This window comes from Carcharodon carcharias, chromosome 3 (genome assembly GCF_017639515.1).
Source record: "Carcharodon carcharias isolate sCarCar2 chromosome 3, sCarCar2.pri, whole genome shotgun sequence".
NCBI classification, from domain to species: Eukaryota; Metazoa; Chordata; class Chondrichthyes; order Lamniformes; family Lamnidae; genus Carcharodon; species Carcharodon carcharias.
The window spans coordinates 115220703-115243513 of NC_054469.1; the positions used below are offsets into that span (position 1 = coordinate 115220703).

General features: G+C 43.3%; 1 protein-coding gene across 1 annotated transcript in view; it reads right to left on the reverse strand.

Moving 5' to 3' along the window:
• Positions 1-22811, reverse strand: part of si:dkey-256h2.1 (uncharacterized protein LOC337520 homolog) — a 266626-nt gene that overhangs the window by 47633 nt on the left and 196182 nt on the right. Inside the window, exon 10 of the mRNA XM_041185101.1 lies at positions 7313-7439. Within this exon, the coding sequence (XP_041041035.1) occupies positions 7313-7439 (127 nt within the window). The remainder of the gene's footprint in view (positions 1-7312; positions 7440-22811) is intronic.

Consider the following 22811-nt stretch of genomic DNA (forward strand, 5'->3'; position numbering starts at 1 on the left):
TGAGCTGAGGAGAGGCACAGTGCACCTGCGCAAATAGAAAACAGCGGGAGAACAGGATCATTGACTGGGGAGCGGAGCACCATGGTCGGGAAAAGCCCCAGGCCGGGAACAGAGAGGGAACAAGGACAGGTCCCAAAAGAAGAGTCCATGCGAGGGGGCAGGGAGAGGTTCCAGTTAAGGAGAAAGAGGAGCGGAGAAAGAGGAGCAGAGAAAGAGGCTCCAAGTAGAAAAAGGATCTGCATTGGCAGACTTTAAGTGGGGAGGGCTCAGGAGAAGCCCTGGCAATCGAGAAAGGCAGCAGAAGCTTGGTGATTCCATTCTGCAGGCCACTGGGGCGAAGGTAACCCTTTGGAGCAGTAGTGTTCTGCTCGCCTTGGAAAGATCTGAAGTTATGTTTGCGAGTTGATGCTGGAGTGCAGACTCAGGAATCCGGGGGTGGGCGAAGTCTCAGGAGATGAGGCTAAAACCCTGTGAGGTGGGCTGTCAGTGTGTCGTCCAAGTTGGAATGACCTTTGGAAAGAATTCCAAGGCAAGATCTTTGAAGGTGAAGACTCTAATCCCTTGTAAGTGAAACAGAGTTTCAGTGAGATTGGTTGATGTCTGGGTGGGTTGTTGCAAAATTTGTGGAATCTGTCTTGGTCGCATCTGCCATTGACTGTGCAGTGTGGTGTGTTCAACCACAGTTTGATGGTTAATTCATATGTGCCGCATTTTAACCCTGAATGTTTTGAAAGAACATATGATAGATATTCTAAATTGTTTTATCTTTCTGACCTTGCATAGCAAAGTTTATTTTTTGTTTATTCAAAACCCATGGAATCTTGTGGCCTTATTCTCTTAGAACATAAGAACTAGGAGCAGGAGTAGGCAATTCAGCCCCTCGAGCCTGCCCCGCCATTCAATATGATCATGGATGATCTCATTTCAGCTCAACTCCAATTTCCCGACCTCTCCCCATAAACTTTCAACCCGTTACTAATTAAAAATCTGTATCTCCTCCTTAAATTTATTCAGCATCCTGGCATCCATTGCACTCTGAGGTAGTGAATTCCACAGATTCATGATCCTTTGAGAAAAGTAATTCCTCATCTCTGATTTAAATCTACCACCCCTTAGCCTAAAACTATGGCCTCTCGTTCTAGAATGCCCCACAAGGGGCAACATCTGCTCCATGTCTACTTTGTCTATCCCCTTTAGCATCTCATATACCTCAATTAGATCTCCTCTGATTCCTTCCAAACTCTGGCGTGTATAGGCCTAAACTGCTCAATCTCTCCTCATTAGATAAGCCCCTCATCTCTGGAATCAATCTACTGAACCTCCCCTGAACCACCTCCAATGCCACTATATCCTTCCTCAAGTAAAGGGACCACAACTGTGCACAGTATTCCAGGTGCGGTCTCACCAATGCCTTGCACAGTTGCAACCACACTTCCCTATTTTTATACTCTATTCCTTTAACAATAAATGCCAAAATTCCATTTGCCTTCCTTATTACCTGCTGTACCTGAATATTAGCTTTCAGCGATTCATGCACAAGGACACTCAGATCCCTCTGCACTGAAGCATTCTGAAGTTTCTCTCCATTTAAATAATAAATCACCTTTTTATTCTTCTGACCAAAATGGATAACCTCACACTCATCCACTTTAAACTCCATCTGCCAATTTTTGGCCCATTCACCTAATCTGTCCATATCCACTTGTAAATTTCTTATTTCCTCCTTGCAACTTACTTTTCCACCTATTTTGGTGTCATCTACAAATTTAGCTATAGTACCTTCTATCCCTGAATCCAGATCATTAATGTAGATTGTGAATAGTTGGGGCCCAAGGACCGAAACCTTTGGCACCCCAATAGTTACAGCTTGCCATCCAGAAAAAGACCCATTTATCCTGACTCTCTGCTTTCTGTTCGTTAGCCAATCCTCTATCCAAGCTAATATATTACCCATAACTCCATGTGATCTTATCTTGTGTATTAATCTTTTGTGCGGCGCCTTATCAAAGGCCTTCTGGAAGTCCAGATATACCAGGAATTTTTGGTTGCTGTCAGAAACATCAGTCAGATAGTTTCCAGTCCAACTGCTCATTCTTGCAAAGGTCACAAAAAAAAAACTTGTATTGATATCAGGAAATTCCTCCAAACTAAAGCGAATTTGGCAGCTAAAATATTCCATATTAAATAGCACATCGAGTACAACTCTAATCTCTCTAACTCCTGATACTTATTGTTCTCTACACAGTACACAGTGATATTCTGGTAACAAATTGTTGACTGTTACTTAGTAAGCTTAAATTGATTATATCAATATCTTTCTGTGTTCTGTGCATACATTTTAAACACCAACCCAACAAGAATCTGATTTCTGTAAACACTGAGATAAACAGTGTAAGGGCAAACAACTAGGCCAGGTTTATAGTGCTATTATTTGGAAATGATATACTGTAACTATTCACTGATAAAACATGACTTGCCTCCCCCCCCACTTTTTGAATAAAGGCATTATATTAACATTTTTCCAATCCACTGGAACCTTTCCAGAATCCAGGGAATTTTGGAATATTATAGCCAATGCATCCATTATCTCCACTGCCACTTCCTTTAAGACCCTGGGATGTAGGCTATCAGGTCCTGGGGACTTGTCATCCTTTAATCCCAATAGTTTGCTCAGTACTTTTTCTCTAGTGATGGTGATTGTTCTAAGTTCCTCCTTCTCTATACCATCCGCACTATCTGTTACTATTGGGGTGGTACTGATGTCCTCCATCGTGAAAACTGAGGCAAAATATTGATTAAACGCCTCTGCCATTTCTGCATCCCCCGCTAGTAACTCCCCAGTCTCATCCTCCAAGGGACCAACATTCACTTGAGCTACTCTCTTTCCTTTTATATACTTGTAGAAGCTTTTGCTATCAGTTTTTACATTTTGTGCTAGTTTTCTTCCATAATTTACCCTTGCTCTTTTTATTATTTTTTTAATCACCTTTTGTTGATCTTTGAAAGTTTCCCAATCTTCCAGCCTGGCACTGACCTTTGCAATTTGGTTTGCCTTAGTTTTTGCCTTTTTGTTATCTTTAACTTCCTTGCTTAGCCATGGGTGCTGTTTCCCCCTCCACCATCTTTCTTCCTCTTTGGAATATATTTTAATTGGGAGGAATTGAATATCTCCTTAAGTATCTGCCACTGTTCATCAACTGTCCTACCTTGTAGTCTTCCTGCTCAGTCCACGAGGGCCAAATCTGCCCTCATACCTATGTAGTTACCTTTGTCTAACTCCAGAACACTAGTGTGAGACTCAAGTTTCTCGCTCTCAAACTGAACTTGAAGTTCTACCATGCTACGATCACTCTTCCCTAGAGGATCCTTTGCTCTGAGATCATTAATTAATCCCATTTCATTACACAAAACCAAATCCAGAATAGCCTGCTCCCTGGTTGGTTCCACAACATATTGCTCCAAGAAACAATCCCTAATACACTCTATGAACTCTCCCTCAAGGTTACCCTTGCCAATTTGATTAGTCCAGTCTAAATGCATATTCAAATCACCCATGATTATTGCCATGCCTTTCTTATATGCTCCCAGTATTTCCTGGTTTATACTGTGCCCTACTGCTGAACTACTGTTTGGGGACCTATAGATTACTCCCACTAGGGACTTCTTTCCCTTGCTATTTCTTATTTCTACCTAGATCGACTCTACATCTTGCTCTCCAGTGCCTATATCATGCCTCACTATAGCACTGATCTCTTCCTTTACTAACAAAGCTACACCACCTCCTTTTCCTTCCTGCCTATCCTTCCGAAACACTGAGTACCCTTGGATATTCAACTCCCAAACCTGTTCTCCCTGTAACCACATCTCAGTAATCACCATCAAATCATACCTATTTATCTCTATTTGCGTTGTTAACTCATTAGTTTTATTCTGAATGCTACATGCATTCAGATTCAAAGCCTTTAAGTTTGCCCTATTGTCAATTTTCCCTACTCTTATATGATTCTTTGGAGCAATATGGCGTTCACACACTCTGTCCCTTCCTTTCAGTTTTTGGTAACAATCAGCCTCGTCACTAACCTGCACTCTTACCCTCTCCTTAAACTTTGATTTTTTATATTTCCATGCAACTGAACCCTCCCCGCAACGATTTAGTTTAAAGCCCTGTCTACAACCCTAGTTATGCGACTCGCCAGGATACTGGTCCCAGCATGATTCAAGTGGAGCCCGTCCGAATGGAATAGCTCCCTCTTTCCCCAGTACTGGTGTCAATGTCCCATCAATTTGAACCCATTTCTCCCACACCAATCTTTGAGCCACGTATTTAGCTCTTTAATCTTAGCAAGTATCTTGAATCTCAAACTTTGTGTACTTTCAACAAAAAGTTATTGGGTGCTAACCAGATTTTACCAAAACTTGGGGGTTTGGTCCAGGATCATAACACATCTCTTTATCGTGACCTATTGTATTACCCTGTCTATACCTTAATGGTCCCATTCCGCACAGCCTCCCTTTCTTTATTGATGTGCCTGTCAAATATTTCACTATTTTGTTATATATTCCTTGATAATTTAATTTCATAGTTCTTCCCTGCCTTCCTAATTGTTGTTTGACTTCTCTCCTAATCTCTTTGTATTGTTTTGTATCATGCACTCCTCTGCTGTCTGTGTATTTATGTACCCCTCTTTCCTTAATTGTTCCCTTATGTCTTTATTCATTCATCGAGTCCTACTGGTGTTTAGTTTGTTCTTTCCTTTTAGCAGAATATATTTTCCTGCACTTTGTTAAACACAGTTTTAAACGTTCCCATTGTTGTTCCACACCATTGTTTGCCAATACAGTTACCCATTTTATTTTCACAAGTTCTATTCTCAGTGCCTCAGCTTTTCTCCAATCTATTAGCCTAGTTTTAGTCATAGTTATGTCCTTCTCTATCATCATCTTAAAAAGTATTTATTACGGTCTCTGTTGAATAGATGTTTTCTGCTAATTTTACTTCTCTTATTTGCTCTGGTTCATTCGTCATCATAAGGTCAAATAGCAAATCTTCCCTTGTTGGACTTTTTACATACAGGGTCAAGAAGGAGTCATGTACACATTGTATGAACACCAGTTCATGTATCTATCTCTTCTGTCCAATTAATATCAGGTTATTTGAAAACCCCCATGATTATTATTCTATGTTTTTTATTCAATTTCCCTAACCTTGCACAGGACCTGGTGCAGAGCTTGGGACCCGTCCTTTCCAGCATGGAAGTGATGGCCAACACCAAGAAAACACTTGCAGACCAACCGTGATGTAGCATCAGATAGTTGATATCTCAGGTTCTATTGCAGCACAAGCAGATGCTATGCAAAGTTTGAGTGCTGGAGAGAAAGCTCAGACTTGTGCCTTGCAAGCACACCTTGCTTGCCATGCACGCTCCTACTGCTGCCATCATAGCTGCAGATCCCGATGCTCAAAGGTGCAGGGTCTCACACCAGTCCAGCAATTTGAGTTTCAGCAGACAACTAGAATTGCTGAGGCGTTACCCCAGGGGAATGTCAGTGGCTCTGTGGAGCATGAACCTACTCTTCTCTCTCAGGATGACAGCATTTGTGGTCCCACCATTGCAACTCAGTGTCCTTGCTGTTGCCTTTCATCCAGCTAGCCCACACTGCTATCACCCATGCCGAGATGGTGCAATCCTAAGCCAGGCCCTCAACAGTTGCTGAGGGCATCCTTCAAGGCCATCTTCAGTCTTCACCAAGACCGCACCGCACTGCAAACAGAAATTAGAGGGAACATTGCCCTGCACTATAGGAAGCCCATGCTAATGATCTTACAAAAATTGTGTCTGGCCCCATTCAGGTGTGTGCAAGAGCAGCACAGATGCCATTTTAGTCCTGGAATGGCATCTGTAGCACTGAACTGTAGTTCTGAACTGCAAGTCTGAAGGCCTACAGCGATGCTGATATCTACCAGCTTTGAGGGATTTTTGGTTGCTGTCAGAAACATCAGTCAGATAGTTTCCAGTCCAACTGCTCATTCTTGCAAAGGTCACAAAAAAAACTTGTATTGATATCAGGAAATTCCTCCAAACTAAAGCGACTTTGGCAGCTAAAATATTCCATGTTAAATAGCACATCAAGTACAACTCTAACCTCTCTAACTCCTGGTACTTATTGTTCTCTACATAATACATAGTGACATTCTGGTAACAAATTGTTGACTGTTACTTAGTAAGCTTAAATTGATTATATCAATATCTTTCTGTGTTCTGTGCATACATTTTAAACATCAACCCAAACTCTTGGTACTTACTAACAAGAATCTGATTTCTATAAACTCTGAGATATATAGTGTAAGGACAAACAACTAGGCCAGGTTTATAGTGCTATTATTTGGAAATTATATACCGTAATTATTCACTGATAAAACATGACCTTGTAGTAATCATATAAAAACAAATGTTCTTTGTTTCTTAATAAAAGTAAATTTTAATTACAAATTATGCAGAATTTTATGTTCTCCAGCGGTGGGTTTGCAGGGGATGGGAGCCATAAAATTCCTCGGATAGCCTTTCCACTGGCCTCCCACCCGCCTGAACCTCTCGCAATTTTAGGCCTAGGCTCTTTCCCCAATTGAGGCCCATAAGTGGCCAATTAATGACCACTTAAAGGGCTGTTTCCCATGCTGCCCGCTGAGAGGAGTTCAGGGGCAGGGTGTAAGCCTGGAATGTGACCCTGCTCAGGCCTCGAGCATGAAGTGGGGGGCCACTTCCTTTCAACATCGGGCATCTCCACCAGCACGCCCTTCATCAACAAGGTCTGCCTCCGTGGATGCCTTCTTCCCGGCCTCTCCGCCAACACCAACCTCACACTCCCAGCCTCACCTCCCCTCCCCGCCTTGAGACCCCCCCGATTCTTAGCTGGGCCTGGGCCTGGGCTCACAGATTTAGACTCTGGGGACTGCTTGTAGTCACAGTCCTGTCCACTGCAGCTTTTGGGGCTGCTGGGGCTATAGAGTTGCCAAGCAATCAGATTGGCTGGCCGCTCCTCTGAGGTGGGACTTCCTCCTGAGTGTGGGGTGGAAGACCCGCCTGCAGCCAATTAACTCTCCTAGGAGCGTTAAATGGCATTGGGGCAGCCAGTAACAGCTGCGTTGCATTCCACACCGGCTTTTTGGGTAGCGAACAAGAAAACTTTGCCATCTGAAAAATCCTGGCCATAATGCAAAAATCCTACTTGCATTCCACATGGCTTTAATGTAAATTTCATGAAGTTATTTAGCCAAAAAACTGAATACTGCAAAAATATCAAAATTCCTTACCAGCATTGTTAAATGTCCTTGAATTATTATAAATGCCGTTAATTACAAAATGATGAGAAGTGATACAGAATTCTCCACAGCCATTCTCATCACTTCCATGGCCCGTGATCACAGCATACAATTCAACCTGAAATACAATTAAAATGTTTAAATGACTCATTAAAAACGACAATAATTAAAACACAGACTGCTCTCTAAAAACTGAATGCAGTTAAATGTCATTGTGCAATACTGGTATACAATATAAACAGATATATATAAAATTTAAATAAATGGGTAATGCATTTATTCTCATATAGGACAAAATAATTTCCAATAAACTGTTAAGTGTTTATCTGTTAATATCATATAATGTGATTTAATTCCCAGAAATACATTTCAAAAAACACTGTATTAGATTGATGCCCACGCAAGGAACATTACAATGAGTGCCTGTGTAATTCAGACTGTAGAAAAGCAGCATGCATGTATGTATCATAACAATCCTAAAGAAGTTCTGCCATCAGGATGAAGTAGCGGCTTGAACGGTGAAAAGTAAAGCAGCATGTGTCAGAATCTTTTACAACCTGAACAAAATAAGTGCCAATGTTAAAAAAGAAAGGTAACCCTATGATCTGGGTTTTAACAACAACAATAACTTACATTTATAAAGCACTTTAATGTAATAAAACATCACAAGGTGCTTCACAAGTGCATTAAAAACAAAGTATGCCATAGAGTCTCATAAGGAGACATTAGCTTGATCAATGAGATAGGTTTTAAGAAGCATCCTAAAGGAGTAAAGTGAGGTAGTGAGGCAGAGAGATATAGGCAGAGTATTCCAGAGTTTGAGGCCTAGGCCACTAAAGGCATGGACAACTAATGGTTGATCAATTAACATTGAGGATGCATAAGACGACAGAATTAAAGGAACGCAGGTATCTCGGAGCTGGAGGTGATTGCAGAGCTAGGGAGGGACGAGGCCATGGAGGGAATTGTAAATAAGGATGAGAATTTTAAAATTGAGACTTAGCTTGACAGGGAGTCAATGCAGGTCAGCAAGCACAGGTTGATAGGGGAACAGGGCTTGTTGTGAGTTAAGGCATGGGCAGCAGAGGTTTGGATGACCCCAAGTTTATGGAGGGTAGAATGTGGGAGGCCAGCCAGAAATCCTTTAGAATAGACAAGTCTAGAGGTAACAAAGGTATGGATGAGGGTTTCAGCGGCAGATCACCTGAGACGAGGCAAAGTTGGACAATTTTCGAGAGGTGGAAACAGGTGCCCTTAGGAAGGGCATAAGTATGAAACTGGAAGCTCATCTCAGAAACAAACATGATAACAAGGTTGTGAACAGACTGGTTTAATCTCAAACTGTTGTCATGGAGAGTAATGGAGTCAGTACCTAGGAAATGGAGTTTGCTGCAGGGACCAAAAACAATCACTTCAATCTCTGCAGTACAGTATTTAGTTGGAGGAAATTCCTGCTTATCCAGTACTGGATGTCAGAAAAGCAGTCTTGATAACTCAAGGCAGAATTGAGCGTGGGTGGGAGGTGTCTTTGGGCCAAGGATTCAAAACTTCAGTAGTGAGACCTGGAAGATATTATTTCATATGCGTAGCGTCAGTCAGATTCCTGCCTGAAACAAACCCTTCCAGGCTGCTGCTTCTGATTGGTGCTAACAGAAAATTCTCACTAGGATTACTCCAATCTTGTAGTGAGAGGATTACAGGCACCATCTCTTGCTTGAAATGTAATTTTATGCCTGTGATTTTATTTTTCTCCATGAAGGATATTACACCTGCAAAAATCATTATATCTTGAATTTGGCAGCATATATGCAAAATTGGGATTTGGCACATTTCTGCATAAATCAGTTTTATATTAACAACATAGGTATGTTAATTTGGAAAGGAAGACATAAAATAGATTGTAAATCCTAAAGGTCAGTGTAAGTTCTATTCCAAAATGCTTAAGTAGCCACTTAATATGACATTCCTAGTTTAACATTTCCATTTGGTAATCTTAGGGGATAATTTTCCATTTGGGCAGAAACCTTGGCGAGTGATCATCCCCCTTTGTAACATCTGGCCAATTTTCATCCTACTGTGTTGCAATTAAAATTGGACAGGTTTCTATAGTGTGAATGATGCACTCAAACAAATTACTTCCCAGGAAGCAAGGTTGAAAATTACCCTCCTTATTTTAGCAATAGGTTTCCTAGACAGAAAACTGTGAGTATCACATAGGCTCCCCACCAGGAGTGGATGAAATTGGCCAACTAATTATTTCCAAAATACTGTTTAAAGGAAGCTCTGCAAGTCTTGCCTAGGATCAGGCAGTGGAATGCTTTGTGTACTTTTAATACTAGGTGAAGGATGATATTAATTTAGAATACATTAGGGGAGAAATTCATCTTGGGCGCTGGTGCAAAACATGTGAAATCAGCCCCCTGTTATATTCAGTGTCTGGTATTCGGTTCCATTGTAGTCAAGGGAATACTGGAGAATACAGTGTGAAAATTGGCTGTGAATTTGCCTACATAACAATAGTAGCACGTTTATAAAGTAATCTATTATTTCAACAGCACTAGGCTCCTAGCTGGCTCTGAAATTATGTTGGCCAACATAAATTTAGACAGAACAAAAACAGAAATACCTGGAAAAGCTCAGCAGGTTTGGCAGCATCGGCAGAGAACAAAGTTGACGTTTCGAGTCCTCATGACCCTTCAACAGAACTAAGTAAAAATAGGAGAGGGGTGAAATGAAATATAAGCTGGTTTAGGGTTTGGTGGGGCGGTGGTTGTAGGGACAAGTAAGCAGTGATAGGAGCAGATAACCAAATGATGTCACAGACAAAAGAACAAAGAGGTGTTGAAGGTGGTGATATTATCTAAAAGAATGGGCTAATTAAGAATGGAGAGCAGGACACGCAAGGTACAGATAACTCTAGTGGAGGTGGGGTGAAATAAGACTAAAAGGGCATAAAAGGTATAGATTTAAAAATAATGGAAATAGGTGGGAAAAGAAAAATCTATATAAATTATTGGAAAAAACAAAAGGGAGGGGGAAGAAACAGAAAGGGGGTGGGGATGGAGGAGGGAGTTCAAGATCTAAACTCAATATTCAGTCCAGAAGGCTGTAAAGTGCTTAGTCGGAAGATGAGGTGCTGTTCTTCCAGTTTGCATTGAGCTTCACTGGAACAATACAGCAAGCCAAGGACAGACATGTGGGCAAGAGTGCAGGGTGGAGTGGTAAAATGGCAAGCGACAGGGAGGTCTAGGTCATTCTTGCAGACAGACTGAAGGTGTTCTGCAAAGCGGTCGCCCAGTCTGCGTTTGGTCTCTCCAATGTAGAGGAAACCGCATTGGGAGCAATGAATGCAGCTGACTAAGTTGGGGAAAATGCAAGTGAAATGCTGCTTCACTTGCAAGGAGTGTTTGGGCCCTTGGACGGTGAGGAGAGAGGAAGTGAAGGGACAGGTGTTGCGTATTTTGCGTATGCATGGGGAGGTGCCATAGGTGGGGGTTGAGGAGTAGGGGGTGATGGAGGAGTGGACCAGGGTGTCACGGAGGGAACGATCCCTATGGAATGCCGCCCGGGGGTTGGCGGGGGGGGGGTGAAGGGAAGATGTGTTTGTGGTGGCATCATGCTGGAGTCGGTGGAAATGGCGGAGGATGATCCTTTGAATGCGGAGGCTGGTGGGGTGATAAGTGAGGACAAGGGGGACCCTATCGTGTTTCTGGGAGGGAGGAGAAGGCGTGAGGGTGGATGTGCGGGAGATGGGCCGGACACGGTTCAGGTGGGTGGAAAACCTCGGTTAAGGAAGAAGGAAGACATGTCAGAGGAACTGTTTTTGAAGGTAGCATCATCAGAACAGATGCGACGGAGGTGAAGGAACTGAGAGAATGGGTGGAGTCCTTACAGGAAGCGGGGTGTGAGGAGCAGTAGTCGAGGTAGCTGTGGGAGTCGGTAGGCTTGTAATGGATATTGGTGGACAGTCTATCACCAGAAATTGAGACAGAGAGATCAAGGAAGGGAAGGGAAGTGTCAGAGATGGACCATGTGAAAATGATGGAGGGGTGGAGATTGGAAGCAAAATTAATAAGTTTTTCCAGGTCCCGATGAGAGCATGAAGCAGCACCGAAGTAATCATCGACGTACTGGAGAAAGAGTTGTGGGAGGGGACCGGACTAGGACTGGAACAAGGAATGTTCCACATACCCCATAAAGAGACAGGCATAGCTGGGGCTCATGCGGGTACCCATAGCCACACCTTTTATTTGGAGGAAGTGAGAGGAGTTCAAGGAGAAATTGTTCAGTGTGAGAACAAGTTCAGCCAGACGGAGGAGAGTAGTGGTGGATGGGGATTGTTCGGGCCTCTGTTCGAGGAAGAAGGTGAGAGCCCTCAGACTATCCTGGTGGGGGATGGAGGTGTGGAGAGATTGGACGTCCATGGTAAAGAGGAAGTGGTTGGGGCCGGGGAACTGGAAATTGTTGATGTGACGTAAGGTGTCAGAGGAATCACGGATGTAGGTGGGAAGGGACTGGACAAGGGGAGAGAGAAGGGAGTCAAGATAACGAGAAATGAGTTCCGTGGGGCAGAAACAGGCTGACACAATCAGTCTGCTGCGACAGTCCTGTTTGTGGATTTTGGGTAAAAGGTAGAAGTGGGCTGTCTGAGGTTGGGTGACTATCAGGTTGGAAGCTGTGGGAGGAAGATCTCCAGAGGAGATGAGGTCAGTGACAGTCCTGGAAACAATGGCTTGATGTTCAGTGGTGGGGTCATGGTCCAGGGAGAGATAGGAGGAAGTATCTGCGAGTTGACGCTCAGCCTCCGCGAGGTAGAGGTCAGTGCGCCAGACAACAACAGCACCACCCTTATCAGCGGGTTTGATGACAATGTCAGGGTTGGACTTGAGAGAATGGACTGCAGTAAGTTCAGAGAGAGACAGGTTAGAATGGGTGACAGGAGCAGAGAAATTGAGATGACTAATGTCACGCTGACAGTTCTCAATGAAAAGATCAAGAGAAGCTAAGGATCCAGAGGGAGGGGTCCAGGTGGAGGGAGAATATTGGAGGTGGGTAAAAGGATCCAATGAACGGGGAGATGACTCCTGCCCAAAGAAGTGAGCACGGAGACAAAGACGGCAGAAGAAGAGTTCAGCATTGTGCTGAGCCCGAAATTCATTGAGATGAGGGCATAAGGGTATGAAACTAAGTCCTTTGCTGAGCACTGAACGTTCAGCGTCGGAGAGGAGAAGGTCAGGGGCTTTAGTGAATACACGGCCGGGGCTGGGATCGAAAGATGGGGTGGGGACAGAGAGACAGGCAGGGGTGGAGGATAAACTTAGACAGCTTTGGGATACCAAGGGAATTAAAGGCACTAACTAAATGCAAGCTGTTTCTTTTCATTAGGCATGACCAGAAAAAGCTGCTGGAGTGTATGGAAAGACATTTTGGAGATAGTTGGAAAAACTGCTATCCATGCAGTGGAGATAAAGCTAATGACTTCTGAGAAGACAGAAAAACATTTAGCACAGATCTTGAAACCCAGTGAAGCTGCATGTAGATTAATACTAACCACCACATTTCCAAAGCCAGCCAAGAGCATAACATTTTTGAAGCAAAATACTTTGCTGCAAACTGATGTGAAAATCTCTAATCCAGGGACATAGCACATTAACATACAGCACACAATGTTATATTCTTTAAAAATTCCACTGGAGGAAAATTTATTCTGTAGCGGAACATAAAGAAGGATTGAAGGAATAAGCTGTCAGGGTAGGGTATCATAAAAACTAAGATGTGTCCTAAGTTGCACTTCTGTTTTCTCTTATCGGTAACTTAATTCACAAAGTTGCTCCATGGAGATAACTAGTAGAAGCAACTCTGTGATGAAATTAAGGATTTTAAGTGTTGATGGTATTACTGTGCTGAGGATATGATTAGGTTTCTTTGTGTTTAATTCTCTGCCAAGTATTTGTTATGCTTTGAAGGAGAATTCTCAAAGGAAGATATATTACAGATTGAAGTACACCCTGCTACAAATTATATTATTTTTAAATTGCTGCAAAATGGAATCTGTGACTTGGAATTTCTTTCAATGCTCATAAGTAATCCATTGTGTAAGTAGGTAAAATCAGCTTTCAGTGTTTTCATGACCAAGCGGTTAGTGGCTAGGAGCAGAGGGAAGTGAACAACAGTGTATTATAGGCTTGGTGCTGATGTCCTTGAACAAACAAGGTCAACTCAGCTGAATTCAAAATTGCCCCTTATGCTATTTTATTACTGGGTTATTTTAAGGATTTCTAAGCAAAATTACATTGAGTTAACAACAATGATTAAGTTGTGGCATAATTAATGCTCTTCGGGCAACATGCACCTGCAAACAGGGGAGTTGGCATCCTGCCATAATGCAAGACCAGCCCATTTACATGATGTGCCAGCAGCATATCAGGATCATATGGCAGGTTATTTGATGAATGCCTTTTTGAGGACTGCTGGTTACTGTACTTCTGTCCTTCTACTGAGAAGGAAAAATATCTAAGGCAAGTTGACAGAGCAGCATCACTCTATTCCAGGATGCACATTTGGAGCTCTTGTTGCAAGAGGAGAGACACTCCTTGGAGTTGAAGAACATCCTCTAAAGAAGAGCAACATTGGAACAGGCTGTGTTGAGATTGCTGAAAGTCAATGCTAACTCATTAGTACACTAGGTAAAATTTTGCTGACTCTGAATACTTGCTACAGCAAGTACGCTCTCAAAATACAATCTGCAATTTACTTATATTACAATTTTGAAATAAGATCTGAAGGCTTGACAGCCATGCTCTCCCACACAGATTTCTGGTCAAGACTGCGAGGTTACACAGAATGACAGGAAATGACACTTATGATGGAGATAATGAGGTTTTATCAGAATTATCTATCTATGTTGCTCTAATTATACTGGATACAGCATAAAAGAAGCAATCAGTGCAGTAATATCAATGGCACCTGAAGGCCATCTGGTGATCACGTTGGAAGTGGTACTGAACCACCTCCATCTCTAGCAGCATACATGGACACCCAGCATCCATCCATCTAACTTCCTCCTCTCAGTGGAGAAACACTTAGAAGTTGTGCATTGTTAGGAAGTAGAAGGCACAAATAGGCCGGTATTTTTCCAAATCATGGTTGTCCCGCCATGATCAAAAGCTGGTTCTGAAAACACGATAGATGGTGGAACCCTGGGCAGGATATTACAGGCAGCAGCCAATTAAGAGGCCACTGCTGAGACTGCCATCCAATTGAGAATGCATCCTGCCTATCAGAACTGCTGGCCCAATCAGAGGGATAAAGATTTTTATTTAATGCGCAGGGGCATGCAGACAGACTGTGGTGATTGGGGCGGTGAACTCTCCAACAGTGGCAACAAAGTTGCATGGGCGGCCATTGTCACTGAGGGGTCCTTCTGTGGGCCACAGAGTGACCTTAAAGGAGCACCCCCCCCAACCCCCGGGAACCTCATACAGTTTACCTGGAGGCCCCCCACACATTTACACTATTTATTTTATAAGTTAATAAAATTTGGGTTAACCGATACTTTAACGTGTCATAACTTTTAATTTGGGTTGGAGCAGAATAAGCAAGTTCTGGAGAAATGCTATGATATTCATGGGTCATGGTGGCTAACAGAAGCATATCAGGTACAACTGCAGATGTGCATTGTATGATCTAGGCCCTTAAATAAAAGGGTACATTTATAGTAGGCTGCAATGACCATTTCAAGTGAACAGAAGGCACCTCCAGGTCGAGGTTCTCTTCTGACAATGTTGGATGTCAGATCTTTTACCCATGAACCTGCTACTGGCTCTTTGCAGAACAAATTAATAATAAGTGAAGCGGATTATGATAATCTTGAATATCCTAACCAGAATGCAAGCAAGACTTTGTTGATGGGCTGAAGCATCTGAAATTTGGTCTTGATATTAAGCCCCCCAAGGCAGGCGAGAGGGGATTGATGGCTAAAAATTTAAAAGTGGGGAAAGTGTCCCCAACCAGGCGTTGTTTTAACAGAGGCAGGTTTCATGTCATAGAAGCGCCCTGTCCTTGATTAAATCAGGCTCCTATAATGCAGTTGAGAGCATGATTTAAATTTAACAATTGCGCCTTGGTTTTTCCATGGCTTGGGGAACACAGCAGCAGAAGGGAAGCTGGCTCAAGAAGAAGTGTGCCTTTTATAGCATTCCTGGTGGGCCAGGTGTGTTTCCCCCAGGTCCTTAAGGAAGCCTTCAGCTAACCCTACCACGACTGGCAACTTCATTTCAAGCCCCAATCTCTAGCTCCTCACTGCCTTGATTGGCAATCACCCCCTCCAGCTCCAAGCACTAATCTATGGCTTCCTTTCCCCTTCCTATTTGCAGAGGTTTGTCTCCAAGAGTCCACAGCTGTGGCCTCCAGTCATTGTCAATTTGAACAGTTGGAAAATGGACGAAAAAATTATAATGAGGTCCTTCCATTAAATTCATTAGGCCCTCTACATCCCTGGTGCTGCCAGGTGTTTCCTGTGCTACCTTGTTCCCCTGCACCCTCCCCACTTCCCCAGAAATATTGGGTCTATGATTTCAGCATTCCAAGAGTCTATTGCACCAAGATTTTGATATCTGTGAATACCTCATTGCATCTCTCTTCAGGTCTATTCCCTAGCAATGTCAAAGGGTTTATGATCAAAAGTTTGCATGGATAGCCTTGATCCGTCAATAATCAGTTGAAAGGAATCAAGATATTATAGGTCTGGCCAAATAATGCATGTTTCACCTGCACAATGCTGCTGTGGAAATTCATCATATAACTTGTGTTGTTGCTCAGAATGGCCCATGCAATGAGATGTGAGTGGGCCCTCTTGAGCAGATACGATGTAAAAGCACCTGCTTTGCATGCCTCTACAGTGTTCCTCTTTGTCCTTCAGAGAAAAGGCCTACTCAGTGGGATGCCCATAGATGCCGGATCTAAATAATTGCATTTCAATCTAGCAAAGACCCGGATGAGAGATGGGTCCAGATATAAGATATATACAGTTCCAGTAGCAAAAGCAGGATTTTTTTTAAACGGACAGACCACTGCGTTAAACTATCAAGTAAACTCACCTTTAAGAACAGAGCAAACAAGGTTGATTTCAAGGCCTACAATCCAGCACCAATTCTATGTGAACACTGATTGACCATAGCACAGTTTTGTTGCTGAGATCTCATCAACATACATTTTGATCCCTTTATGAGTTTAGTGCATGCCTGATGCATATGTCTTCAGACAGCCATAGGTGTTTCCCCACCTAGGTACACTGGATACCCAGCATCATGTCTGACCCCCAGTATTGTGATCAGCTGGGCTCAATATGGATCTGCACTATGGGCAGCAAGTAATGCATTCTCAGCCCCAGCATCTGTTGATTTTAGAAACCTGATGGCATGTGCTGATGGAGAAGAAAACAATCAGGAAATGTATTTTTAAAAATTTCAAGAAACAGGCTGAACAGCTTTTAAGAACCAGGGGACATTTGAGTACTTCTTATGAAGCATTTCTTTAATTGGCTAGCTCTGCGAAGATCTGAAAGTTAAATCTTGAGTAATGATTGTGAACTACAGAATGAAAATCTATATTATCAAGATGCATTAATCATTAGCTCACAGCACATCTCACGTCTTTGCTTTCATGTTTAATTGCTCATTATGATTTGGTAGTAATAACTGTTCTATGTGGGAGTTTTACAATCAGCCTTTGAACTCGGCAACATCAAAATAAAACAAAACTGGTTAATCCAATAGCTATGAATAATACATCTCAATACCAACAGCCATTGATTTTGGAAACTGCATAATGGTAAACGTTGATAGCGAAAAAAACAATCAGAATATGTCATGAAGCTAAGATATTAAATATTGAAGTAAATGGAGAGACTTATAATTATGAGGTTTATACGGTTATTATATTTTGGGAATGTAGCTTTAAATTTAGGATAAATGAAGAGGTCACATGACCTGGTATGCAGTCTGCCTGACAGTAAGCCTGGTTGGTTTGACTGTTAGATTGTCTTACTGAAAAGAAGGTGCAAGGTATTTAGATGTGGAGACAATGGCAGCAGTCTCTGAGTTTACCATTAATAGACACCTGGAGGCTCCCAAAGTCTCAGGAAAGTGTTGTAGATATCAGGTTGCAAACAATCGTGCTGTAAATGATCCGTTTATTGCTAAGATGAGAGAGCTGGGATCAAAGCTATCTAATTAACATTTCTATCTGGGTGCAAGATTAATGTGTTTCACGTTGCCATGGGGGAAGAGGGCAGAGGGAACCAATTTTGAGATCAGGCCACAGGCTTCCCTAAAAATTAATGAATATCACAGACAGAAAGCAGAGGTACTGTGTGGTCGGCAGAGATAAAAGGCTGCTTGGCTTTGCGAGCTATCATAGCCAGATGTGTAAGGGAGATGGTCTTTGTCGAAGGGACACATCCTGCAGCCTTCTACTGATTCTGGGAAACTTGTTCTGCCATGGCTAAGGAGAAAATAATCAACCAGATAGGCTTTACTGCTGGTGGTAAATTTAAGAAACTCACTGAAAACTGAGAAAAGTGCCTGGAAAGTCACTCGAAGTTACTACTTGGCAGAGCAGGGATAGGGAACCTGCTGGGAGCAACTGTGGACTGTTTACTGTAAGAACTGTAATTCCTTGGAGAGCGTGATGAGTGATAAGTATAAAAGAGGAACATTCCTCTTTATAGTTTAAAGTTGCCTGCAAGAAGAAAACAGTGTTTTGTCAATACTGCTTTTAGTCATTTGTTACAGTAAAAGTTTTAAAATGTGAAATCTTGACACGTCATTCTTTCGGCTATTAACTGGAAGCTCAAATTTTTTTTTAAACGTCATCAGTCTTTACCGAGGTAACAAGCGACAAGGAACGCCGGGATACTTTTTATAAAGCACTAGATAAATTTCTCTAGCTGCTCCAAGTCTTTATAATACGGAGTATTGAAATTAACAAGAAATATTTTTGGTCATCTTAAATTTCTGCACGAGAAAACCTGCGGTAGCAGATCAGCATCCCATGCTAGAAAACACCCCACAAACCTTCCTCAAATGGAATGTATATCAAGTGGCTAATCCATTACTACAATTTTTTTTGCTCTGCCAAAGCTGATAATTAACCATCTGGAGGATGAAGAGGCAGAAAGTGCAGGAGTCTTTGGGGCATGTGCCGCTCTCAAACTGGTGCTCAGCATTCGAGACTGCTGGGCGTGACAATGCCTTGAAGGAGTGCAGTCCAGACAATAGCACCAATGATCAAAGGACTGTAGAGGGCGGAACAGCAAAGAGTAGAAATGCTGTCATTATAGAAGCGTCAATTGTTAGGGGGATAGAAAAACATTTCTGTAACCATCATTGTGTGTTTTGCATAGTATGTTGCTTCCCTGTTGCTAGGGTAATGGAGAGAGGGTGGCGTAGTGATAATGCCACCAGACTAGGAATCCATAATGTTCTGGGGAGTGAGTTGAAATCCCACCATTGCAGCTGGTGGAATTTAAATTTAATTAAATCTGGAATTAAAAGCTAGCTTCAGTAATGATGACTGTGAAACCACTGTCAAGGGTTGTAAACTAATGTCCTGTAGGGAAGGAAATCTGCTGTCCTTTCCTAAACTGGCCTCCAGGTGACTCCAGACTCACAGCAATGTGGTAGACTCATAAAATTCCCATTAAAATGGTCTAGAACTGCTACAGAAAAGTAAAATGCATCAACCTAGGCACCAGAAATACCAATGGCACACCTAACCCTGTCGACCCTGCAAAGTCCTCCATAAGAGCATCTGAAAGCTTGTGCCAAAATTGGGAACAGTCTGACACAGTCAAACTCATGGAATCACACCTTATAGTCAATGTCGCAGACACCACGATCACCATGCCCGAGTATGTATTGTCCTACTGGCGCACAGTAGTGTACAGTTGAGATGGAGTAACCCTGAGAGTCTTCAACATTGACTCTGGACCCCACAAAGTCTCATGGCATCAGGGCAACATGGGCAAAGAAGCATTCTGCTGATTACCACCTATCACCACCCTACTCCCCCTCAGCTAATGAACCTGTACTCGTTCATGTTGAACACCAATTGGAAGTAGTACTGAGGGTGACAAGGGCACAGAATGTGCTCTGGGTCAGGGACTTCAATGTCCATCACCAAGAATGGCTCAGTAGCACCACCACTGACTGGGCTGGCCGAGACCTAAAGGACACAGCTGCTAGAGTGGGCCTACGCCATGTGGTGAGGGAACAAAGAGGGAAAAACTTACTTGTCCTTGTCCTCACTAATCTACCTGTTGCAGATGCAACTGTCCATCACAGTATTGGTAGGAATGACCACAGCACAGTCCTTGTGGAGACTAAGTCCTGTATTCACATGGAGGGTATCCTCCATCATGTTGTGTGGCACTATCATCGTGCTAAATGGAAAAGATTTCGACAGATCTAGCAACTCAAAACTAGGCATTCATGAGGCGCTGTGGGCCATCTTCCGCAACAAAACTGTATTCAAATGCTACTGTAACCTCATGGCCCAGCATATCCCCCACTCTACCATTACCAGCAACCGAGGAATCAACCCTGGTTCAATGAAGAGTGCAGGAGCGCATGCCAGCAGCAGCACCAGACATACCTAAAAATGAAGTGTTAACCCGATGAAGCTATAACACAGGGCTACATGTCTGCTAAACAGTGGAAGCAGCATGCGATAGACAGAGCAAAGCAATCTCACAACTTCTGGGTCAGATCTAAGCTCTGCAGTCCTGCCACATCCAGTTGTGAGTGATGGTGGACAATAAAACAACTCACTGGAGGAGGCGGCTCCATAAATATCTCCATCATCAATAATGGGGCAGCCCAGCACTTAAGTGCAGAGGACAAGGCTGAAGTATTTGCAACCATCTTCAGCCACAAGTACCAAGTAAATGATCCATCTCAGACTCCTCCTAATGTCCCTAGTATCACAGATGCCAGTCTTTAGCCAATTCGATTCATTCCACATGATATCAAGAAGCGGCTGAAGGCACTGGATACGGCTAAGGCTATCGGTCCTGACAACATTCCATGCCCATAGCCAAGCTGTTCAAATACAGCTACAACACTGGCATCTACTCAGAAATGTGGAAGATTGTCCAGGTACGTCCTGTCCACAAAAGGCAAGATAAATCCAAACCGTCCAATTACCGCCTCATTAGCCTACTCTCGATCATCAGCAGAGTGATGGAAGGAGCTGTCAACAGTGCTATCAAGCATAATGTACTCAGCAACAATCCGCTCACTGACACTCAGTTTGGGTTCCATCAGAGCCACTCAGCACCTGACCTCATTACAGCCTTGGTCCAAACATGGACAAAAGAGTTAAAGTCCACAGGTGAGGTGAACATCAAGGCGGCATTTGACCAGCAAAACAGGAGTCAAAGGGGATAGGGGAAACTCTCCATTGGCTGGAGTCATTCCTAGGACAACGGAAGATGGCTGTGGTTTTTGGAGATCAATCATCTCAGCCCCAGGACATTGCTGGAAGAGTTCCTCAGAGTAGCATCCTTGGACCAACCATCTTCAGCTGCTTCATCAGCGGCCTTCCCTCCATCATAAGGGCAGAAGTGGGAACGTTCGCTGATGATTGCACAATATTCAGCATCATTTGCACTCTTTAGATACTGAATCCATCTGCAGCAAGACCTGGATGAGATTCACGCTTGGGCTGATAACTGGTGGGTAACATTCACTCCACACAAATGTCAGATAATGGCCATCTCCTACAAGAGGGAATCTAACCCTCTCCCCCTGACATTCAATGGCATTACCATTACTAAATGCTCTAATAACAACAAGCTGGGGTTACCATTGACTAGAAACTGAACTAGATCAGCTACATAAATATTAAGGCTACAAGAGCAGGTCAGAGGCTAGGAATCCTGTGGCAAGTAACTCACCTCCTGACTGCCCAAAGCCTGTCCACCATGTACAAGGCACAAGTCAGGAGTGTGATGGAATAATCTCTACTTGCCTGGATCAGTGCAACTCCAACAACACTCAAGAAGCTCAACACCATCCAGGACAAAGTAGCCCGTTTGATTGGCACCCCCATCCACAAACATTTACTCCCTCCACCACCGACACATAGTGGCAGCAGTGTGTACCACCTACATGGTGCTCTGCAGGAACTCACCAAGGCTCCTTCGACACCTTCCAAACCCATGACCTCCACCACTTAGAAGGACAAGGGCAGCAAATGCATCAATTGTTTAAACTAGTTTGTAAATGTATGGAAGCACCACCACCTGCAAATTCTGCTCCAAGCTACACATCATCCTGGATTGGAAATATATCGCCACTCCTTCAGTGTCACTGGGTCAAAATCCTGGAATTCCCTTCCTAACAGCACTGTGGATGTACCTATACCACGTGGACTTCAGAGATTCAAGAAAGTGGCTCAGCACCACCTTCTCAAGGGCAATTAAGGATGGGCAATAAACGCTGGTCTCGTCAGCAATGCCCACATTCCACGAAAGGATAAAAACAAACATCATGGAGAGGGTGCAAAATAATCTTCGGTGGGGGGTGGAGGGAGTGAGCCAGAAGGCGTGGCACACTTCAGTACCAAAGACATAGAGAGGGTAGGTATTGAAGTCCTACAGCCAGGCTTTCAGGAGCTAGAGTGGGAGTTAAAAAGTAGAGCCCCAAAGGCAGTAATCTCTGGAACACTCCCAGTGCGCCTTGGTAGCAAGAGTTGCAATAGAATGATAGGGTAAATCAATGCTTGAGGCATGGTGCAGGATGGAGGGTTTCAGACTCTTGGCACATTGGGACCAGTTCTGGGGCAGGAGGCATCTATCTAAAAGGGATGGGTTGCACCTCATTAGGACACAGGCCAATTTCCTCGCAAGAGGTTCACTAGTGTGGTTAGGAGGGTTTAAGCTAAAATATAAACAGCTGTGACGGAGAGTCATATGTACTCAAAATGTTAACTCTGTTTCTCTCTCCACAGATGCTGCCAGACCTGCTGAGCTTTTCCAGCATTTTCTGTTTTTATTTCAGATTTCCAGCATCCGCAGTATTTTGCCTTCACCTTAGGGCTTAAACTAAATTGGCAGGGGGATGGGAACTAGGATATAGAATTACAAAATGGATTAAGGTGCATAAAGTGAGTGTTGGATAATATTAGAGAAGAAAGTATTACTACATTACATAGGAGCAGACTAAAGAGAGCTATGAGGAATACAAAGACAGGTTTAGATTACATGTACGCAAACATGTAAAGAATGGTGAATAAAGTGGGTTAGCTACAAGCACAAATAGCCGTGTGGGAACATGGGACAGAGCTTTGACGTCGGCGTACAGGGGTGGGCCCAACACGCCAATGCGTAAAATGATGCGCAGTGATATCAGTGTGCATCATTTAGTTACTACGTTCGGCGGGTGTGTGCCGGAGGTGGCTGCGCGCCCGCCGAACTATCAACGGCCTA